Source organism: Penicillium chermesinum (genome assembly GCF_028974085.1).
Source record: "Penicillium chermesinum strain IBT 19713 chromosome Unknown utg000001l:1.0-1975020.0:1.0-1976611.0, whole genome shotgun sequence".
Classification (NCBI taxonomy): domain Eukaryota; kingdom Fungi; phylum Ascomycota; class Eurotiomycetes; order Eurotiales; family Aspergillaceae; genus Penicillium; species Penicillium chermesinum.
In genome coordinates this window covers 1,135,914-1,157,194 of record NW_026695311.1, presented here as the reverse complement: position 1 = coordinate 1,157,194, position 21,281 = coordinate 1,135,914, and the positions used below count along the sequence as shown (strand labels likewise).

At 51.2% G+C, this 21,281-nt stretch overlaps 6 protein-coding genes across 6 annotated transcripts; 4 read left to right on the top strand and 2 right to left on the bottom strand.

Moving 5' to 3' along the window:
* Positions 1–978: 978 nt before the first annotated feature.
* On the top strand, positions 979–3,123 carry N7468_000453 (putative serine-rich protein; the record flags this gene model as incomplete). Its single annotated transcript, XM_058469750.1, has 1 exon — positions 979–3,123. The coding sequence occupies one exon, from the start codon at positions 979–981 to the stop codon at positions 3,121–3,123; it is 2,145 nt and encodes a 714-aa protein (XP_058335781.1).
* A 1,603-nt stretch (positions 3,124–4,726) lies between these two features.
* On the bottom strand, positions 4,727–6,572 carry N7468_000452 (lysophospholipid acyltransferase; the record flags this gene model as incomplete). The annotated part of the gene is made up of 4 exons (XM_058469749.1): positions 4,727–5,208; positions 5,273–6,391; positions 6,452–6,496; positions 6,551–6,572. 4 exons carry the CDS (start codon positions 6,570–6,572, stop codon positions 4,727–4,729), a joined length of 1,668 nt encoding a protein of 555 aa, XP_058335780.1.
* Positions 6,573–6,849: 277 nt separating this feature from the next.
* On the top strand, positions 6,850–8,738 carry N7468_000451 (Sec1 family protein; the record flags this gene model as incomplete). The annotated part of the gene is made up of 3 exons (XM_058469748.1): positions 6,850–6,963; positions 7,022–8,047; positions 8,100–8,738. 3 exons carry the CDS (start codon positions 6,850–6,852, stop codon positions 8,736–8,738), a joined length of 1,779 nt encoding a protein of 592 aa, XP_058335779.1.
* Positions 8,739–8,994: 256 nt separating this feature from the next.
* On the top strand, positions 8,995–10,280 carry N7468_000450 (uncharacterized protein; the record flags this gene model as incomplete). Its single annotated transcript, XM_058469747.1, has 2 exons — positions 8,995–9,210; positions 9,255–10,280. The coding sequence occupies 2 exons, from the start codon at positions 8,995–8,997 to the stop codon at positions 10,278–10,280; spliced, it is 1,242 nt and encodes a 413-aa protein (XP_058335778.1).
* Positions 10,281–10,775: 495 nt separating this feature from the next.
* Positions 10,776–15,290, bottom strand: N7468_000449 (TRAPPII-specific subunit TRS120; the record flags this gene model as incomplete). The annotated part of the gene is made up of 6 exons (XM_058469746.1): positions 10,776–12,163; positions 12,219–13,213; positions 13,269–14,011; positions 14,080–14,495; positions 14,542–15,045; positions 15,086–15,290. 6 exons carry the CDS (start codon positions 15,288–15,290, stop codon positions 10,776–10,778), a joined length of 4,251 nt encoding a protein of 1,416 aa, XP_058335777.1.
* A 585-nt stretch (positions 15,291–15,875) lies between these two features.
* On the top strand, positions 15,876–21,139 carry N7468_000448 (histidine kinase-like ATPase domain-containing protein; the record flags this gene model as incomplete). The annotated part of the gene is made up of 3 exons (XM_058469745.1): positions 15,876–16,003; positions 16,076–18,533; positions 18,644–21,139. The coding sequence occupies 3 exons, from the start codon at positions 15,876–15,878 to the stop codon at positions 21,137–21,139; spliced, it is 5,082 nt and encodes a 1,693-aa protein (XP_058335776.1).
* Between the last annotated feature and the right edge of the window lie 142 nt (positions 21,140–21,281).

Here is a 21,281-nt window from a genome sequence, read left to right as displayed (position 1 = left end):
ATTGAAAAGATGTCTCGCACCCTCGCGAGGCGGCTATAGAGGTTTGGAGCACCGTTTCAGAAGAGCGGAGATCCCGAGAGATGATCTCGTTAGCGCTGGTCGGGTTTAATTTTAGATGGGGATTTTCCAGGTTCGTAATCGCCCATGAGGTCAGCGCTAATCAGCCCTGAACAACGCATCGGGGGGGGGGCTCCACCACGGGGGCTGGTCTGGCCGGAATGACAACGACCAGTGCCTGCATGAGCATGGTGCTGGCGACCTCCTATGATACCCCGGCTGCAGGTGAACAAGTCCATTCAATAGTCCCGAAATAGGGGCACGAACTTGGGTGTCCAAAAGACTAAGACAGCAAACCGCGAAGGCTCTGGGAGTGGGGCGAAGGAAAAGAGGGAAAATACGGGTGGATTACAGTAATTTCCCCCTGGGGGCGATCTAGAAGGGCGATGATAGGGCCAAGCAGCGTCAATGGGTCATGTATTTCCCAATTGCGCCGGAGGAAGATGGGAAGTGGGCGTGGGCACACCGCTCGGGGCAACGAAATTCCTCAACCCCCTTGGGCCCTGTGGTTCCTCAATTGTCTCATCTCGTCGTGCTCCATTGTTCCAGTCTGTGCTTGTTCTTGTTTTATTAAACGCCTTACGCTCTTTTTATGGCTTCTTGAAACGATCTAAACGATCTCTGACGACTTTTGGGTCACTTACGCTCTTTTCACGATCTTTGCGATCCCCACACTCTTTTTGAAACATTCCAAAGCTTTAATGTTGCTATACACAGTAGACTTCAGCGGATTCGATTGACTCGATTACAGGGCTAGCATTCCTTACTTTCAATCTTGGGAGGAAAACAAAAACCTTGTTTCCGGAATAGGGAATCTGTTTGCTGGCTCTCATTCTCTCGTTCTGTTAAACTGCTTTGCTGCTTCGTTCTTTTGGCGCCTCATTCTTACACATCGGATAATGCTCTAATCTGGACCTCGACATGTCGACCCGCGTCCATTCAACCTCGCCTCCTCCACGGAGGCGGCGAGCCTTGCAAGAGCGCAGCTCGGCGCACACCAATGAAAGATCCCCCACTCGGTCTCCGCACCGAGCCATGGAACAGGAAGATGCCGACATCTATACTGCGACCCCGTTTCCGACCAAGCCAGAGCAGATCCTGCTCCCAATTCCCGGCAAAGGCCAGCAGGAATACATCGCAGATACCGGATTCAGCTACTCGGAGGGCGGACCATCCTGGTCACCACCATTAGGACATGGCGGGAGCATGCGGAAACCGTCTAGGGCTGGAAGCTGGGACGTCTCTTCCACAGTCGACACTGGGAATTCTCCACCGCAGCTGTGGGATGAGGATCCGACCTCCAGCAAGTCATCACTACCCGAGTTCCCGTCAGCCAAACCAGAGGACTATAGCTCTGATATGGAGGGGTTGGACCCGGAGTATTCAGACGACGAGCTGGCGGTTTTGCCGACGGCGGCACCAACAATCAAGCCCGTTCTATCCGAACCGCCATCGTCACCTAGCACTGCGCACGCGGAAGAGTCTGTGATGGGTTACTCAAGCCCTAATGTTGAGCGGATTGGAGTCCCGTCCAGCCCTAACTTTGTCACGTTGGACAACTCCAGTGTACAATTCTTGCCCCGAGGCCCCGCATCCAATGCCGACTCCGATCTGCGCACAAACTCGCTGTCATCGTACAACTCCCGAGGAACAGTCGTCAGACATCCGGGTGCACAACCCTGGACGTTTGTGGCCGCTTCGTCTGAGCAACCGCCTTCCCGCTCGCCGTCATTCCGATCTAGCCCACCACGTTCAAGTCCCCCACGGTCCAGTCCACCAGTTCTGTCGACGACACCGCCATTGCCTCCTGCGCGACAGTTTTCCGCGAGTCCTTCTCTCTCTGTTAGCTCTTCCTCACGTAGTCTGCGCTCCGTATCGGATATTGTAGCGGCTATTGACAATGGCGTCTTTATTCAATACCCTCGGATTCGTGAGGCTTCGTCTAGCTCTCGCGCAGAGACTTCAATTGTGTCAGACCGTGACTTCACCCCCGGCCCGATCTCCGGTCGTTACAATCCTCATCTGTCCCGTGTATCATCCTCGGCTTGGTCTGCCAGGGACTTCGCAGACCAGTCTCTTCCACCGCGTGAAGACCCATCCAGTTCCGAGTCGGAACTAGTGATCCCCCCGCCGGCCTTGCATGCTCAGCCCAGCAAATCGACCGTATGGCTCGTGACCGAGTCGGAAGAAGACGAGGACGAGCGGTCCGATAGTCTGACCAATCTTCCCCCTCGTGGCTTCACCCAGAGCCTCTCCTCCGGCTCTCGACGCAGCAACAGTTTGGCTAGTATCAGGCGTCCTGGTACGGGATCCAGCACCGTTTTCCACATTTTGCCAACCTGGGCCAGAATCTACTATCGCGCGGACCCGATGAGCCTGAATCCCGCTCTCATTAGTCGACCATCATCCGCGCGCTCTGGTACCGGCAGCTCCAGCGTCTTCAACCTCATGCCTACTCCTCTGACAATTCCCCGCCCTCGTTCTCCTGAGCGACCGCGCTCGCCCGAGCGTCCTCGATCTCCCGAGCGTCCTCGATCCCCCGAACGGGTTCACTTCCCCCAATGGACTCAACGACGCATCGAGAGTGACCCTCGTGATCCCCGAGCTCACTGGCAACCGGACCCAGAGGATGAGAGCCAGGAGGTGGTGAGCTCCTCTCGCCACCGACTGCACCACAGCTGGTCTCCCCATTTGTACAGGGACCGCCGAACTCTTCCCAACTCCCACAGTGCATGGACGACCCCTTCTTTCGACTCGACGATGGAACCCTTCTTTGGACGGCGGAACATTCAGGTCTATTCGTTCTGTATTGGATTTGTTTTCCCGCTCGCTTGGTTCATTGCTGCTTTCCTTCCTCTCCCGCCGAAGCCCATTGCTCCTGAGATGGTCCAATCGGACAATGACGTGGAGATTGCCTTGGAGACGCAGCTGATTAGCCTTCGCCGGCGCCGATACGAAAATGCCCGTTGGTGGCGCAACTTGAATCGATGGATGATCTCTTTCGGAGTTGTCGTCATTGTCCTTGTCATCACTCTGGCTGCTATTGGCGCTACAACGGGGTTCTAGTCGCAAACGTAGTTTGTTGATACCTTCTTGGTGTTCTTAACACCTGTTTCACTTCTCGATTTCTTTCCACGACTGTGCACTTTGCAATTTCAAGCGCTCTTACGACTTGGACCATTCTCGTCCCATTTCCTAGCATTCAAGCCTTTGTTTACTTGTTTGTTTACGGCTTTTTGTCCCATCTGGGGGTATCGCCGTCCTTCCAAGCCTTCCTTTCAACCTCAACAGACAGCAACCCAGCTTTCTTTCGTCTTCGACTTGTCATTTTCTATCTTCTCCACTCCGGGGCTTCCCAAAGCATGATTTGTTTATTTTTCGCTTCTCTGCACATCATTGGATACGACTGCACGAAATGATCTACGCACATACATAATATCCCCTTCTCGACTATTCTTGTCTTCCTTCTTTTCTCGAACATGCTACATTGGAATATGTCTCTTTTCTTTATTCATCGCATACCAAACTATGTAATGAAGTTATCTAGCTTTCTACTGCTTTGGTCCTTGCCCATGTCGCACCAGCTTCATGGGTCGAAATGAACATGTTTGCCTAAAATAAAACCTGATTTAAACCATTCATTATCCTTCCATAGTTTTCCTGGTTCCAATAATGTAATGTATACTTCTTGGGAAACTTGGGAAATCTATGGGTCTACTAGCATGCTCAAACCGAGCTATCGGAACTCGATGGCTATACCGAGTGCGTCCCAACGGCCCAGGAGCTGAATATTTACTATAACTAAGTTTATCAAGACAATAGACCAACCCGACTACTGGAGAGGCACCCTGTAGTTTTATCAGTACGTAGCTTCTCATTAGCTGTGTTGGACGTGGGATGCCACAGTACACAGCGGTGTTGGTCTAATAGGGATTGATTTTCAGAGTGTATACAGACAAAACTAAACAAAGAAAAAGGTCTGCATGGTGGCTCGAGATAACTCTAGAAACCCATATATAGACAGCGGTTCCGTAAATGAGGCTGTCGAAGTGAATCGAGAGACTTCATCGTCCTCTTGGATATCTTCCATTGCCCAACAACCACGAGGTAGATCGTCCAGAACAATTGCGAATCAAAGAGTGAGGGATGGGAAATATGGATCAGGAGAATAGGTGTAAGGCAACGATTGTTCTACGTGCAATGGGACAGCCGCACCGCTCCCGCGCCGCTGACGTTTGCGCCTTGGCTGCGACCATCAGAAGTAATGGGTATGCATCGACTAGCACACCCTGAGAACTATGAAGCGCAGCCAGAATGAAGTGCTCAATACAGCGAGGCTTCTCGTCATAATGCTGACTCAGTGCAGATGTATTAGGGTTTCAGAATATTTGCTGGCTTATGGCTTTCGAAGTTGCAACAATAGCATTTAGAAACCAGCTTGCTTTGTTGATGAATGACTGATGCTTACATTCCTCTAATATCCGACTTGTACCTGGAGATAGAAGGGAGGCGAATTAAAGTATGACCCAGCAAATCTCTCGTGTTTGAACATACAAGGGCCAGTCACGTCCCAGACTGAAAGTCTAAAGATACAAAACAACATAAAGAGAATATGCCCACTGATCCTTGAGAATCACAGGCTCAATCCCAACCCTGCAACTGCAACGCATCAAAGCTTACGCCCGATCTTCTGTTCAATAGCAACCTTCAACTCTTCGCCAGTAGGCATAGTCGCAGAGACACTGCCCCTCCGCTGACGCGCCTCAATCTCATTTTTGATCTCGTTGACTGCCTCGTCAAAGTCTCGCTCTGGGTCCGCTGACAGTCCAAGGGTTGGTGGTTGTACACTCTCCTGACTGACAGAGCGCACAACATGAGGTCTGTTGCGGCGCTTGAGCTGGCCGGCAAGGTAGCCCTTGACGGGAGTTGCGAAGACAATGAGAGACCCAATGGTACCCACGATACCGTAGAAGTAAACACGGCTCCAGAGTTTCATGGAGTCATTGAAATTGAGAATGATGAAAGGCATGACCGCAAAGCCAAGGGTAAGCTGGGTGGCAAGCCAACTTAGGATATCGTAATAGCGCTTGTTCGGTGTGGGTTTAGTGCCATCTGGGGTAAGGAAGAAGGGGCGAACATAACGCCGGAAATCTGAGAGATATGTCATTAGTAACTCTGTCCAGGGAACGCAAATTAGATATGTCAAAATACGTACTCTTCGCGGCTGTTTGAATGAATGACCCCAGCACGAAGGTAAGGTAATAACCGGGGTAGAAGCCGTGCCAGAAGGCCGAGGTTGCAAAGGTGGCCATGCTGGCACGAAACCCGGGCTTCTTGCCCTTGGGAGTGACACGAAGGTAGATGTAGTTGCGCAACCAGTGGTTGGTGTTCTTGTTCCAGGCGCCAAGGAAAGCGTGCGAGTTTTGTGCGGTTTCGAGCGCCCATGGGTCCACATTCTGCAAGCGATTCCAAAAGACTTTGCCGGACTTAGCGTCGAAGCCATTATAGCCCATACCAGACAAAATACAAGCTCCCTCCGTCAAAGACCATACACCGTAGTACTTGAGGCGCGCAGTGAAACCCAGCAGGTAGACGGTCAAGATGCGGCGAAAGATGCCGTATGCAAGGAAGTCTTGGGATAGGACGAAGTCAGTGGTGAAGATACCGCCGAGGTAGACAAACGCGCCAATCCAGAGCAGACCAACAACAGCTTTCTTGAAGGCTGGGGTACCACTGCGAGGAATCTTGCGCTTCTTGCGGGTCAAAGGCGCCTTCATTGGGTCTGTGCCAGGTGGAATATCGAACAGCGTGGTGTCTAGCCAGCGGCGATAGTCTACATACTCGAATGAAGGACCAGCAAACAGGGACGGGAAGAACAGGACGTAGCCTGCATAATCAAGGAGACCAGGAAACTCAGTAATCGCAGAATACTGCTGTGCCTCGGTCAGCTGATCGTGGGGCAAACGACCATCGTGAATGTTCCAGCAGAAGGCGCAAAGCTTCATCACGAGGACCATTTGAGCTCCTGTAATGTCGACCACCCCAGGATCGTCCACCATTTGGCGGTAGATATGGCTAATAGACATGTGGCCCATAAGGAAGATGAAGCCGATCCAAGGCATCAACGAGCCGTCCACATAGTAGGCAATTGCATAGGTTCCAGCAGCACTGTATAGCAAGGTACGCAGACCATCCCATAGGCCAAATAGGCCGATAATGTAAAATAAAGAGACGCCGATGGTGAAGACATTCTTTCTCCAGGGTTTAGCATCCGGGATGCGCTTGAGGACTGCGGCCAGAGGAAACGAGAAGAGGAACGAGGCAATCAACTTGACTATAAGAGATAGATTTAGCTGAATCTGCATAAGGGCTCGTAGGAAGAAGCTTCACTCACGTTCACCCACCGACGCGCCGGTGAGGTTCGCCGGTATTTCGAACACTGCGGGGAGAAATTAGCTCGGGGAGCTGCTAGCTTCATGGGGACAAAACTAACAGCTGTCAATATAGGGCAACATGATGCCAACCCGATGGCGTAGAAAACAGTCAAGGGCAGGAATGCATGAAGAAAAGGAAAGAAATTGGTGGAGGGAATGACGTTTGAGAGATCAACAGATCAAGGAGCGCCGATCATGTGGGAAGAAAAGCGGCCACGCCCAACATTCAACAACCGGTTCTCCACTTCCCCCACGGGCGTCCACTCGCCGGTTACAACACTCCCACGACACCCCTGCATCTTATCTGGTTTCTTCCCATCGTTCAGCCTCTTGCGCGCGTCCAAGCGCATTCGCCACCATGGACGTCGTCGCGGCCGTCTCGGGCTACATCTCCAAGATGGTGACGGCTGGCGAATCGGCCTCAGGGTCTTCGTCGACCAAGATGAAGATCTTGCTCCTCGACAGTGAGACAGTGGGTACTTACAGCTAGAATTGATTACTTCTGATCGGTCTGACTGACTTTCCTGCAGGTTCCCATCGTCTCCACTGCTATCACCCAGTCTGCCCTCCTCAACCATGAAGTGTACCTCATTGACCGCCTCGATAACTCCGCGCGTGAGAAGATGCGACATCTACGATGTTTGGTTTTCGTGCGCCCAACCCCAAACTCCGTCCAGCTCCTGGTCGACGAACTTCGAGACCCCAAGTACGGCGAATACTACATCCACCTAAGCAACATTATCCGCAAGTCGTCACTTGAACGGCTAGCCGAGGCCGACAGTCACGAGGTCGTGCAATCTGTCCAGGAGCATTTTGCCGATTTCCTCGTGATTAACCCCGATTTGGCCTCTCTGAACCTGGGCTTCCCACTCGATCGACTATGGGCCCAATCTCCAGATGCGTGGAACGCCGATGCGCTGCAGCGAGCGACTGAGGGCGTGCTGGCGCTGCTCCTATCGCTGAAGAAGAACCCTTTGATCCGCTACGAAAAGAACAGTTTGCTGGCACGGAAGCTTGCCACCGAAGTCCGATACCATATAACGCAAGAGGAACAGTTGTTCAACTTCCGCCGGGCGGATACTCCTCCGATTCTTCTTGTTCTCGATCGCCGCGACGATCCCATTACCCCACTCCTCACACAATGGACCTACCAAGCGATGGTGCATGAGCTTCTTGGAATAAACAATGGACGCGTGGACCTGCACGATGTCCCGGACATTCGACCAGAGCTGAAGGAGATCGTTCTTGCTCAAGACCAAGATCCATTCTTCAAGAAAAATATGTACCAGAATTTTGGTGATCTAGGCCAGAACATCAAGGAATACGTGGAGCAGTACCAGGTTAAGACACAAACCAACATGAACATCGAGTCCATTGCCGATATGAAGCGATTTGTGGAGGATTACCCCGAATTCCGGAAACTCTCAGGCAACGTTAGCAAGCATGTCACCCTGGTCGGCGAGTTGAGTCGACGCGTCGGCGAGGAAGATCTGCTGGACGTGAGTGAGTTGGAGCAGAGCCTAGCCTGCAATGATAACCACTCGAGCGACTTGAAAGTAAGTTTGATGATCAATAATCTCGGTTCCAATGTGACTAACGATTGTCTAGTCACTCCAACGTATTATTGCGCTGCCAAACGTCAGTGCTGATAACAAGCTCCGCCTGGTGGCCCTATACGCTCTCCGCTACGAAAAGCAACCGAACAACGCCCTACCCATCCTCCTCGACCTCCTCGTCACAGCTGGCAATGTCCCGTCTAATCGTGTGAACCTCATCCCCAAGCTTCTCACCTACCATCACTCTCTCCAAGCACCCCCTGTAGCCGGCGGATTTACCGATCTGTTCGAGTCTACGTCTTTCTTATCCGGCGCCCGCGACCGCTTCAAGGGTCTCAAGGGCGTCGAAAATGTCTATACGCAACATTCTCCACGTCTGGAGGTCACTCTCCAGAATTTGATCAAGGGGCGCCTGAAGGAAATGCAGTACCCATTTTTGGAGGGCAGTGGGCACACACGGGACAAGCCGCAGGACATCATTATATTCATAGTTGGCGGCGCCACATATGAAGAGGCTAAGATGGTGGCCCAGGTGAACGCTAGCTCTCCTGGAGTGCGTGTAGTCTTGGGTGGAACCACCATCCACAACAGCACCACATTCCTGGAAGAGGTTGATGATGCTGTATCTAGCTGGCCTGAACCTAGTCCTTCATCAGCTGCTGGACGGCTACGGCGGGAGGTTGGACGGTAATGAGACGCAAGCCGTTTTTATAGGAGTAATCTGAAGATAGACGTTGGAAGCTATTGGCACAATTCATTCAATGAAAACCAGGACGAGCTTCGCAGTACAAAGCTGAAGCCCCGTAGCTCGCCGGCACCTACACATCATATCCCCGAATAATGACTGGTACAATCGTGGATATATCGAATTTTGAAGAAACTTGAGTTCAGCAAGTCCATGGATGGTATCAACCTGGGCGTCAAAAACTGTATCCTTCCAAATTAACATGCTGATGTGGGTCCTACCGTTCTGCGGAATGCGGGGATCCAACCTCATATTTGTGGTCTTGCAATTCTCCCTTCGTCCTCCTACTATGGATCAATACTCCCCTCCTCAGGGAGGATCATCCTCTCCAAACGCGTCCAGAGAACCTCGTCTCCATTTGCCTTCTACTACCGACCCGCCAGGTCCGCAGAATCCCCCCAAACCTCTCGTATGGCTGGTAGGTAGATCCCCCCGCTCTTCCCCTCTGCCTGACACAATTAGCTCAAGCGCGAGCCGATCGGGAAAGCACAGACTGACCCAAGAGTCGCGAGCCAGATATTCGGTGCTACAGGCCACATGGGCCGGTCCCTCGTGAAAACAGCGCTATCGCGCAACGACCTCGTAGCCGCCGTCGGCCGCACCTACGAGAACAGCCCGGAAGCTATGAAAGAGCTCGAAGACGAGCACGAAAATTGCATGGGTCTGCTCTGCGACGTGCGAGCCCGCGACACAGTCCGCCAAGTGATTGACCGCACAATCGGCCGATTCGGGCACATCGACGTGATCGCCAACTGCTCCGGCTACGGCGTGATCGGGGCCTGTGAGGACCAAGACGAATTCGACATCCGCAACCAATTCGAGACAAACTTCACCGGCACCCTAAACATGATCCAGCTCTCATTGCCGCACTTCCGAGAGCGACGGGCGGGGCGGTACCTGATTTTCAGCTCGACGTCTGGCGCGCTGGGCGTGCCTGGACTCGGCCCCTACTGTGCGTCGAAGTATGCTGTCGAGGGGCTGATGGAGAGTATGCTGTATGAGGTGGACAGCTTTAATATCAAGGGCACGCTGGTCGAGCCGGGACATATGCGCCGTGACGACGTCGGGGATCTCGTTTCGCCTTCGTATATGGCTGCGAATCCGTCGGACGATAATCTGTCGTCGCCGCTGCCATTGTATGGCCATTTCTTGGTTAAGCCGCCTAGTGAGCCTTATAATACGACTACGTCACCGGCTGCGCATGCGCGCCGGATGCTGATGTGGCTAGGGGACAAGCAGCCTGCTTCTGCTGTTAAAGCGGCACATCTGGTTTGGGAGCTGGGGCATTGTTCATATCCGCCTCTGAGGTTGATTTTGGGGACATACGCCGTTGAGAGTATTCGGGATCGACTCAAGTGTATTATTGAAGAGATTGAGGATTGGAAACATCTTAGTTTTCCACTTGAGGAGACACAACCTGCTGCTTCTGGTCGAGAGAGATCAACAGTGCAGACGAATAATCAGACAGAAACCACTGAAGGGGGATGAGCTGAGATCAGCGCTCTTTCATACTTAGGATGAATGCTTGTCTGACTAAGGAAGCAAAGGCGGGGTTTTTCTTCCGGTAGCTTCCAATGGCATGACAATGGTGCCCACTTAATGCCTGTTTGGCGCTTTCATCCGACATGGGATGCTAATTCAGGTATTTCCGACCGATAGCCACAGTATCTGCTTATCGACCGTGACCGAAGGCAATGAGAGCTCCAAATGAAGCCCGGGGAAGCTTCCTTGGATAGTTCAAGCCATATCCAAAGCTTAGCGCCGCCCTCTTGGTGGACAGCGGATTCTACAGACTGGAGTTGCGAAGAAGATTGCGCGAAGCAGGATACACCTGTCATTTCCAAGAGCTCGAAGACCCAAGTCCTATCAGAGATGAAATATATACCACGATGGTACTATATGTAAGAAGAATACATCACAGTCATTAACATCTATGCAACAAATATTGTTAGACGTAATCGTAAGTTGTACGAACATTTGCCATTATTCGGCAAGAATGATGCACGGCTCCTTCGCGTGCCAAATTCGCCGTTTTCTGGCGACGTCCGTTCCAAAGGTGTCCTTGATATCGTCTTCATGTGGGTTATCTTGCTCGCCGTCTTTACCATCGTGGACAGAGCGGATGATTCGGGCTTCCTCAACGCTAGCCCCGAAATCATATTCGCCGCGGCAGAGCACAGTGACGCCGACGGAAGTTTCCGTTGACTCGCCGCTCTGTAGGATTGGAAGCGCTTTCTGAAGCATGCCAGTCCATGCGAGACGCCGAGTGAGGTCTAATGCAATCGTGTTCGGTTGATGGCGGAGGCCCGGTTGGAGACGAAGTAAGGGATGGATGGGGCGAGAAGAACGGTTCCTTACGTTGACAGTGAGAGTAAGAAGCTCATCTGTCTTAGCACGGAAACGATAGCGGCCAATCTGAGTGACGGCAGCAGCCGACTCAGGGTTGGAGGTAGCGAAAGGCGAGGCAAGAGAAAAGCTTATTTCCGTATCTTCGAGACGCATTGCTTCCACCATGCGAGCATTGAGACGGATGTTACGCAGATCAATGGAGCCCTCACGACCAGTGGAAGGCTCTGACCAGCCCCCAACAATTCGCTTAAGGAGTTCTTCTCTGAACCAGAATGCTTCCCGTGAAGCACCTTCTGCCTCGTAGGACAGTTTGTGAGCACTCACGACAAATTGGCGTCGAGTGCCAGTGTTGACCACAGGGATAGCCGCATGCGGATTATCAAGATAGATTCGAGGGATTACCAGAACAAAGCGCGAAACCTGACCTGGCTGAAGGTGTCCATCAACTGAGTACTTGCCGCTCTCACCTTGCTGCGCTGATAAGGAGTCTTCGCCGACACACAGCCATACTGACAAGGGACTTGGCCAAGCATTCCGCAGGTCAAGCAATACAACGCAATGGTCTGGTCCATACGCCCCATTGCCAAGGCGGGGAAGCACCTGAGAGAATGGATCTAGTTCGGTGGCTGACAAGGGTGCTACTGATTGCTTATCAGAGCTAAGGGTTGCATCAAGATGGTTCTTCCAAGCAAAGTCGCCGCTGAACGGCAAGATGTCGCATCGAGCCACTTCAACGCTTGCATTCACAGTGACTGTGAGGGGAACGAACAGTTGCCTCGTGTAGAAAACGCTCGGTAACTCGCCCTGCTTGGCGCGGATGAAAGAATAGTCGATTTGCACTGTCGTTTCTTGAAGTCCAGGCTTGCCTAAGACTTCGATTGTGAAAGTAGCTTTTTGGCCTTCGAGTATAGAGCAATTCTCCGGGTTAGTTCCCTCACGACGCCATCGCAATGCCGGCTGAGTGGTCAGCTTAAGCTCCAACTCATAGATCTCTACCGGTAAAAGGTCTTTGTTTTTGAGGGCTGATTGCAGTTGGCGTGTGGTTGAATCCTGGAAAGTGAAGAGAACAAAGTCCACGGGCAAAGGACGTGTTGTGGAGTGTGATAGTAAACGATTTGACCTCACCCTCAAGGACCATCGTTGCCGATTGGGATAATGACATTGATTCGATTAAAAGAGAGGGCTGTTTCCCAATGACTTTGACTTCGCATGTTTCAGTCTCGGGGCCCTTTTTCGCGAGAATTTTGCCATCTCTTGACGTCTCTGAGCTCCAAGACATGGGGCGCTCAGTGGGTGGCTTCTTCGAGGCCAATCCAGTGCGCTTGAACTTGACCTCTGGGTCCGGTTTCCATAAATTCTTGAAGATTGAGAATTTTCGCATCCGGCAATGTCTGACTTTGACAATGCACCCAGTGATGTTGAGGTTGCCCTCTTCATGAGCAGTACCAAGCACAACCACGTCCTGAAGAGATAATGGGGGCAGAATGATATTTTTTGCAACAGCTTCGAAAGAAACGCCCTCACTGTCCAGCCGCAATTCCTCAATTTCGACATCAAACTCATATGGGTTCTGGAGAGTAACGCGGAAAGATGCAGGCTCACCAGCGACCGAGAGTACCTCCAGGGCTTTGCTGTTTGGCTTCGCGAATGGATTATACAAGAATGGATCCTTCTTTGCTTTATCAGAAGTAGCCGTCACGGCATCCAGTTCAGATTTGGACCGGCGTACGGGCCTTCGTGGGTTTGGCAGCGCCAGAAGCTGAACCCCACGCACAAGGAAATCATCCCAGTACTCTGCAGCCATATGTGACGAACCTAAACGGTTGGCTGCTCCAACCGTGCGCTTGATATTATTCAAAAGACGGACTTGGTCATCTTGTGAGAGGTAAGGCGGGGTCCTGTACCTGTCGCCAAGCATCAAATCGCCACGAATAGTCTGAAGCAGCTCGACCGTGAATCTCAAAACACCATCAAAGTCTGGAAGAGCCTCGCAGCAGTTGATACAAGCCTTAAGGACGTCGATTTTGAGATTGATGTCACCATATCTATCCAAGATAAGGTGGCGGAATGATCTTTCTGTAACGTTAGCAACAGAATCATAATCGGAAACCCCCCCCAGCTGAAGACATGCTCTGTCTCTGCTCCCACTCGTAATACGCAGAAGGCTGAACCCCATATATTTCGCCAATTGTCGCTAGAAGCATACGGACGCTTTTTTCCATATCGCCTGGGCCCACATCTAAAGCATTGACATCGAATGCAGTATCGCTCAGAGATGCCAGGCCTGCAGCTGGGTGAATACCAACTTCGGCAGCACCAATCTTCCGTGCTTGAACAAGACTTGGTACCATGATTGTGAGCAGCTCTCGCATAATGAAGGCTTTCTTTCGCGGTAGATCCAAGGCATTTAAGACAGAAATCACCCCCACAACTATAGGCACAGCATCGGTAGCAGGAATGTCGGCATTGGGCGACAATGGTAAAGCTTTGTAAAGGAAATTCGCGATATCAGTCTTGCGAAGTAGAACTGTTCCTCGAGGAAGTTCAGGTTGAAGCAACGGGACCAGAGGCTCATTCATGACAATGTGCTTGAGAGCGTTATCGTCAAGAGAGCCATCGCGAATGCGAGCTGATGTCTGGAGCCTTGCGAGCCGAATGACTGTTTCCGAAAAAACAAGCTGGGGAAGTGGCTCCTCTGTGATATTTGCGGCACGGGTGTAGAGATTCACAATGGTGTTTGAAAGATCTGGGAGCAAGTTTGCTAGGTTTTGAAGAGAAATAATGCGGTTTCCCGCACTAGTTGGAGGAGCGGCGTCCTTTGCAGAAGATTTCGAAGACTTCTCTGCTACGGGGTAGAGAATTGAAGGTATCTATATCTTTCGTCAGACAACTGCGCCATTTCGAATACTCATAAAGGAAAAGAAAAAAAAGAACATACCTGGAAATCCATCCCTGCCCAGCCAAGCATGAGCAAACATAATAGAACTGACTCCAACGCCTTGCCATGCCAGATATAGTCACTACTGGCACGAGCATTATTCGCCGCATCGATGAGCTCTTTCAGAGCATCATGCCATCTTCCTGCCTGCAGGAATAGAGTACCAATGACAACGCCAGCTCGTCCCTTGATACGGTTCTTCGTTCGGTCTGTAGCGCTCACTGCACTGACAGACCCTCGATCTCTGCTCTGCTCTTTGCCAGATGCTATTGAAGGGCTTTTACTACCGGATTGTGTGCGGGTGATTTGAATTGACCGAGTAATTTCATCAAATGTCGTTGCTGTTTCATGATCAGGGAGGGATTGGCCACCAGAGTCAGTGGACTTTGGCGTATCGGGTACATCACTGGAATTGGCTGGCATTTGCGCAGGCAGGGTCATCCGGTGTAGTAGCCGGTCCACCGGTCTCAGGTCGTAGCTCCGGATGGCGATGTGGACCCCAGGAGGAAGTCTTTGGGGATTCAATGGTCGGAATTGCCTGAATAGTCTTCGCGAACTCGTCAAGTTCTGAGAGCAAGGCCGAGGTAATGTCACACAAAACCGTTTTCATGGTTGTTGCTTTTGAAGCCTCTGGTCGTGGAACCCAAATAACGTTTTCTGGCCCATTATTGATTCTTTCCAGGCCTTCGTAGTCAAATATCAGCAGCTGGCTCACCAGTGCCCGCGGGCTTCTCTCCTTGGCTGCGTTGAGCTCTTCGAGCAATTGGTCGAGACCTTCTGGCGCGGGGTGTGGACTACTCGAGTTCGCACTTGGAGGGAGCTCCGACCCGTCGGCGATAGCAATGACCACCAAGGGCTCTCGGTATATTTCGAATGGGAATAGCTCGAGATGCGAGGTGGGGGGAACTGCAAAGGAGAGGTCGTATAGAATCATTCCAGTAGGGAATGCGAGTGGAGAAAACATGTCTGAAGCGTAGCATTGTCAGTCATAGTCCGTGGATATCACAAACGATATCCAGCGAGCTCATAGGGGGAAGGTTCGCACTTCTATTTGGCCGAGCGTCGGGACTGATATCCCCCAAGCGGACCACATTTTCAGCTTGAAGTCGGGAGGCGAAGCTCAGAAAGCGCGAGCGCTTGATCTTGCCTATTGGCAACAATAGCGCCCGAAGGCGTACTGGTGCAATTGGCGATAATGGGTCTACCCCCATTTTGGCATCTGAGGAAGACCAAAACACTGGCGGAGGAAGATGTCAAACCCGCACGTCCGGAGGACAAGTACAAGCTTTTTTCCTCAGCCTGGACAAGCCACAGAAGACAAGAACAAGGCAGGAAGCCAGGAAGAAACTAGCAACTGCACGCTAAACCGACGATAAAGAATCACAAGCCTTCACATTAGGCCATACCTTGGCGGGCGCAATGCGCTCCTGAAGCCGCCCGCGCAGGAAACATGCTGACTAAGGACTGATCTAAGCTGAACTGATAAGCCGCGGGCGCTTATCGGTCTATCGTTGTCTCCGCAACCTCCGAACTGCTTCTTGTCATTTGTTTGCTTTACAAAGTCATCTTCAGGGGCGTCTTGCTCACAGACCTTCCCCATTTCTAAATATAATCAACTTATTCATTGCTCCTGATCTTTGTCATCCTTCCCGCTCCTCTGAAACCTTCCCTTGTTCGATGCAAAACTGTTCAGTCTAGACTATGAAATAGGCATCTCTGTTGGTCATTAGTGGGGTGTCTCTCTGCTCCAGCGAGAAAACGAAGGTCGTTGATGATCCATATATACATGCCCTAAGATGGCTCTCAAGATGGATTTCAATGCGCTCAAAGCCCAGACTATGGGGTCTGGTGCCGATGAGGAGGCAGTCACCGTCGATACTAGAGGTTTGATCTCCAAGGTTCTAGCTCGATATTCCGGGAAGTGGTAAGTTGGAGAAAAACTACGCGTGTCTTCATCACAAGTCATCCATGAACAGAACTAATATATGCTGTATAGGACCGTCCTGCGAGAAATGATACAAAATGCTGCCGATGCTTCTGCAACCAAAGTAACCATAAAGTTCGAAACGCTGCCATCCACCACCATACCTTCTCCGTCATCAACGGATCCAACAGAACACCTCAAGCATACTATCACAAACCATACCCTCCAGCGGCTATTGGTATCAAATAACGGCCTGCCCTTCAGTGAAAAGGACTGGGCCCGCCTGAAGCGTATCGCAGATGGAAACCCTGACGAGACCAAGATTGGTGCGTTTGGAGTTGGATTTTACAGCGTTTTCGATGACTGTGAGGAGCCTTTTGTATCTTCCGGTAACCAGGCCATGGCATTCTACTGGAAAGGTAATGCGTTGTTCACCCGTCGGCTGGACCTTGGCGACACTTCTAATAAAGAGACGACTTTCGTACTGGATTATCGGAATGACTCTTCTCCGGTTCCTTCATTATTGCCACTTTGCCAGTTCTTGGCAAGCAGCTTGACATTCGTTTCTTTGCAAGAAATAGAATTGATTCTAGATGACTGGAGCTTGTTACGACTCTCTAAGAAGACTGCCCCCGGTACCAATGTGCCGATTCCCCGGGATATCGAGACTCGAACCTCGGGTGGATTGATGAAAGTTGCTAGCATCACCCAAGAAATTGCTCAAGTCGACGCGGCATGGATGCGAATAGTGGAATGGAATCCAAGCTTGATCAGTCTTGATACAATTCGGGACACTACAAACTCCCTGAAGAGCTTCTTCTCCAGGTTCACATCGCAAGGACCCGAGAAGTCCAGTCAACCACAGAAGCTTGAACGACGTGATGATGCGACTGATATGACTTACATGCTGAAGGCAACTGTCTTCTTGCACATCAACACCGCATCAATTGTACCATCGATCTCGTCAAGTCTTAGCAAGGAACTCGAGAGAGCCACTCGAAAGCCACCACCAAAAAAGGCCACTATCGCCATCTTGACTCCATCGTATGACGCCAATGTTGCAACTGAAGCATCGACTTCCCAATCAGAAATTCTCGCGTCTATCTTGCCTACAAAGGCTGGCCGAGTTTTCATCGGTTTTCCGACTGCACAAACAACGGGTCTCAATGCTCATGTCTCTGCGCCATCAGTCATTCCAACGGTGGAGCGAGAAAGTATTGATCTCAACACGCGCTACATCAGCAAATGGAATATTGAAATGCTGCGGGCAGTCGGTGTGGTCTGCCGGATTGCTTGGTCCGCGGAGATGGCTACCATCAAGTCCAAGATTGCCGCCAAGATAGGGCCGTCTCGTTCGTCCAAAATCTGCAAAGATGATATCGTGGACGTGTTGCCGGAAGCGATCCATACTGCAAATCAGTTTGTGTTCCGTGAATCAACACCTTCCTCGACCCTAGGTCAGACCATCGAGGATGCCTTTTGGATGTGCAACAAGAATGCATCAATCGAAGTACTCTCTACTTCTGGTGTCATTCCAAGTCATCAGACTCGTCTGGCTCCAAAGGATCTCAGCTTCATGGACTCCATACCCGCGTTGCCTGAGGAATTTGTCCTCAAATCAAAAGAATTCGTGAACAGACTGACAGAATTTGGGCTTGTGACAGAAATTACCGTTTCGGACATCAGGCGTGAATTGGAAGCTCATACACTACGCACCAATCAAGTAGTAGAGTTCTTGACGTGGCTTGGTCGCAAAGCTGTTACGGGGCAACTTGACAGACAGTCTATTTACAGCTTGCTAAGAGTTGCAGTGGCAAATGATGAAGATAAAGAAGGGAATCCCACGCAATTGATCGTATTTGCCGACATTAATGGATTCCTGAATCCCCAGCGGATTCCAGCCGATCTTCCCGTTCCGCCCTCGGTGATGCCCTTCCGGTTCACCAAGACCCTCAGCAAGCAGGAGCTTGAATCGCTAGGGTGGACTGAGCTACAACTCGTGCCCTGGCTTCGTTATTTAGTGAACAATGCTGGGGCCCGCAACCTGCTTTCAGCAGAACAAGATATCACTCAGAGTGCTTCCTTTGCGGGCCAAGTTCTACCCATTTTGTCTCGGCAGTGGGAGACCATGAGCCAGTCCTCGAAGCAGACTGTTATCGAGATGCTCCAGCCTCAAACCGTGATCCCGACAAAGCTCGGGATGAAACAACCAGCGCAAACTTATTTCGCATCTGTCCGTCTCTTCGATGACCTGCCTGTGGTTCATGGTTTGAACGGAGTCAAGGAGAAGATTCTTGTTGCGCTGGGAGTTCGCAAGACCGTGGAGTTGGGTGTCATCTTTGACCGCCTCATCAACTCGACAGAGTCTAGCGATGCCAAGACTCCTCCAACGAGAAAATGGAGTCATGTGGATTTGATTCGATACCTGACGTCTGTCCGTGAGGATATCCCCTCTAATGACATCCAGAGACTGAAAGAAACAAGTATCTGCACTGCGGAAAACAACAGCGATACCCAGAATGGTAACATTGTGCGCTATAAAATTTCAGAGCTTTACGAACCAAAGCCTGCTCTTCGTTCTTTGGGACTCCCTATCATTGAATGGCCCGGTACTTTCAATAGCGCGAGTAACGAGGGAAGTTTCTTACAATGATGGGTCTTAAGAAATACCCATCTGGTTCTGAGCTGGTCCGGCTCATGATCACCTGTGATGCTGTGAAGAATAGCACTCGAAAGACCAAACTTCTGTCCTATTATCTGACCGAATATCATACCAACGGCTACGACGCATTCGATATCAAAGCTGTCACGGTCCCATTCCTCCCAATCGAGGGCTCAGAGACTCTCGCAGCGCCAAAAAAGTGTTTCACAGATGAGGGTGCTACCTTATTCGGGTTTCCCCTCTTGTCTAGGCAGCTTCATCCGCATGCGTCCAAGCTAGGAGTTCCAGCACATCCTCCAATGCAAGAGTGCCTTGATGTACTAGTGAAACGCCCCCCGGGCTCTCAACGAGATGCTAGGATAATCTTCAAATACCTGTCGGCCCGAATACCAGACATCCGCCCTGCGGACAGTGCCAAGATTGGGGCCTCTCCAATCATCCCCATTGGTGTAAGTACCGAGAAAGGGTCTAAAGTTCGTTATGTTGCGCCGCGGCTGTGCTACCTTGGCGACGGAGACGACTATAAAGACATTTTTGATTTCGTTGATTTCGGCGAAGATGCGAACCTTTTTCTCCTCGCTGTGGGTTCTAGACGGGAACCAACAAAGACCGAGATCGCGCGGATATTGGTCAAGGAGCCCGCACGCATCTACGGATCACTGCAAGGCACTGAGAAATACTTGATGCTCTTGCGAACACTCGCAGAGAGCCTTTCGACGCTCAAGAAAGACCGAGATCTTGTCCACGAGATGCGGAAAGCGAAGTTCCTCCTTGCGAGTCGCGATATTCCACCTGCTGCAGGCCGAACCGAGAAGGGGAAATTACCAGGTTTGGAGACAAACGACTTGGATGAGGAGTTAGATATCCGTGAATGGGACCTCGCAGCTCCCAGGGACATTGTTGTTGTGGATGATTTCCAGAGTTTTAATCTTTTCAAAGAGCATATGTTGGCTGCACCCCAAGAAGAGACTTTAGAAAATTTCTACATAAGTCTCGGAGCCCAACCACTCAGCGGCCTTGTGGAAGAGCATGCTCGCTTCGGTGGTCTCGCAGCTGACCAAACTTCTGGGATCAAGCTCTTGAAGATCATTCTTGAGCGAGCTCGCCTGTTCCTTCACGACCAACCCGCGGACTCTGTTCAACACGATGCACGATGGTTAGAGCAAAACTTCAGTGTCAGGGTTGTCAATTCAATTTCGCTCACACGGTCTCTAAAAAATAGACGCGTATCGCATACACAGCAGCGGACTGCCATCACAGCCAATCAAGGCCTGTGTATATGTCCTGGCAAATATGATCTCTACGAGATCAGCCAGTCGCTGGGTCATTTGATTCTAAAACGCCCCAAGCTTCATTCAATTTTGACTTTGGAGATGCTGCTCAAAACCGACCTTCTCGAACTTCGAGCCCGTGGATATAACGTCGAACGTATCCTTAGGCAAAAAGCTCAGGAGGCTCGGATGAAGGAAGATAGACGCCAGAAGCTGTTGGAAGAGGAACGAATTAAACTTCAAGAGCAAGAAGCCGCCTGGAATGCAGCTGCAGCAGAGCGATCGAGGGACGAAACGCCGGAGCCGACTTCGCAGGCCCCCATGCCCGGTGACTTCCCCCATTCGCCTAATAACAAAGCTCAAGCCGAATCCAACAATGCGCCTTCTGAGCCCAGCATTCCCGGGAGAGCTCCTCGCGGTCTCTTTTCAGGGCTCAAAGAGCGACTGGGACTGGAGTCACGCTCTTCCCCGCCGACTCTTGGAGACCAAGCGAGCTCATTACCTCCGGACTCTGAGCAATCTCCAGCACCGCCGCCTTATACCGACACAGACCCAAAGCAGTCAAAGCCATCAAGGACAGAACAGGGAACTACTGTCAACTCTCCACATCGACTGAACCAGGAGCTCCTTTCAGCTGTGCAAGCGTGTCGTCCGCATGGCTCATCTCATCTTTTCAGCCCGGCCCAGACAACTCAGATCGAGCAAAGCAAGTCATACTGTGATGAGCAGCCGAGCCAAGACTTGGAATTTGTCGCGACGCTGCCTAGCGGCGTCAATGTTCTGTTCTCTAGAAAATTAACCGACCGATCCTCCTTCTTGGCCACCAATCGCGTCGGCTTCAACACCTTCGCATCGATTATTCTTGACTGCGGCTCGATTTTCTCGATGCGTGCTGATAGCCTGAGCATCTTCTATGACCCTGGGAGCAAGGCTATGGCCTTCAATTTGAAGGGCAGTATCTTTTGCAACTACTTCTATTTCCAACAGCTGCAGGAAAAATCTCTCCTGCAAGGCCCCAACCCAGACCGCACCGATGCCATTGTGTACTGGTGGGTGATTCTGTGCCACGAGCTTGCTCACAACCTTCAAGGGGACCACGGCTCCGCCCACAGCTTCTACACTGAAGGCTTCGTGTCGCAGTATTTCCTCAAAGCAGCTGCTAAGCTTGCCACACTTCAGCCCAGCCCAGCGCATGATGTATAATGAATGATGTATGTCTGGCGATCTAAGATACCCTTTGGCATGTAGATCCTCTTGATAAGTTCCCGAATGTGAAGCTCTTGAATATCCTTTGCCACCCGCATGGCTGATTTTGTTCCGGTGGTACCCGCTTTTCTCCTGCGAG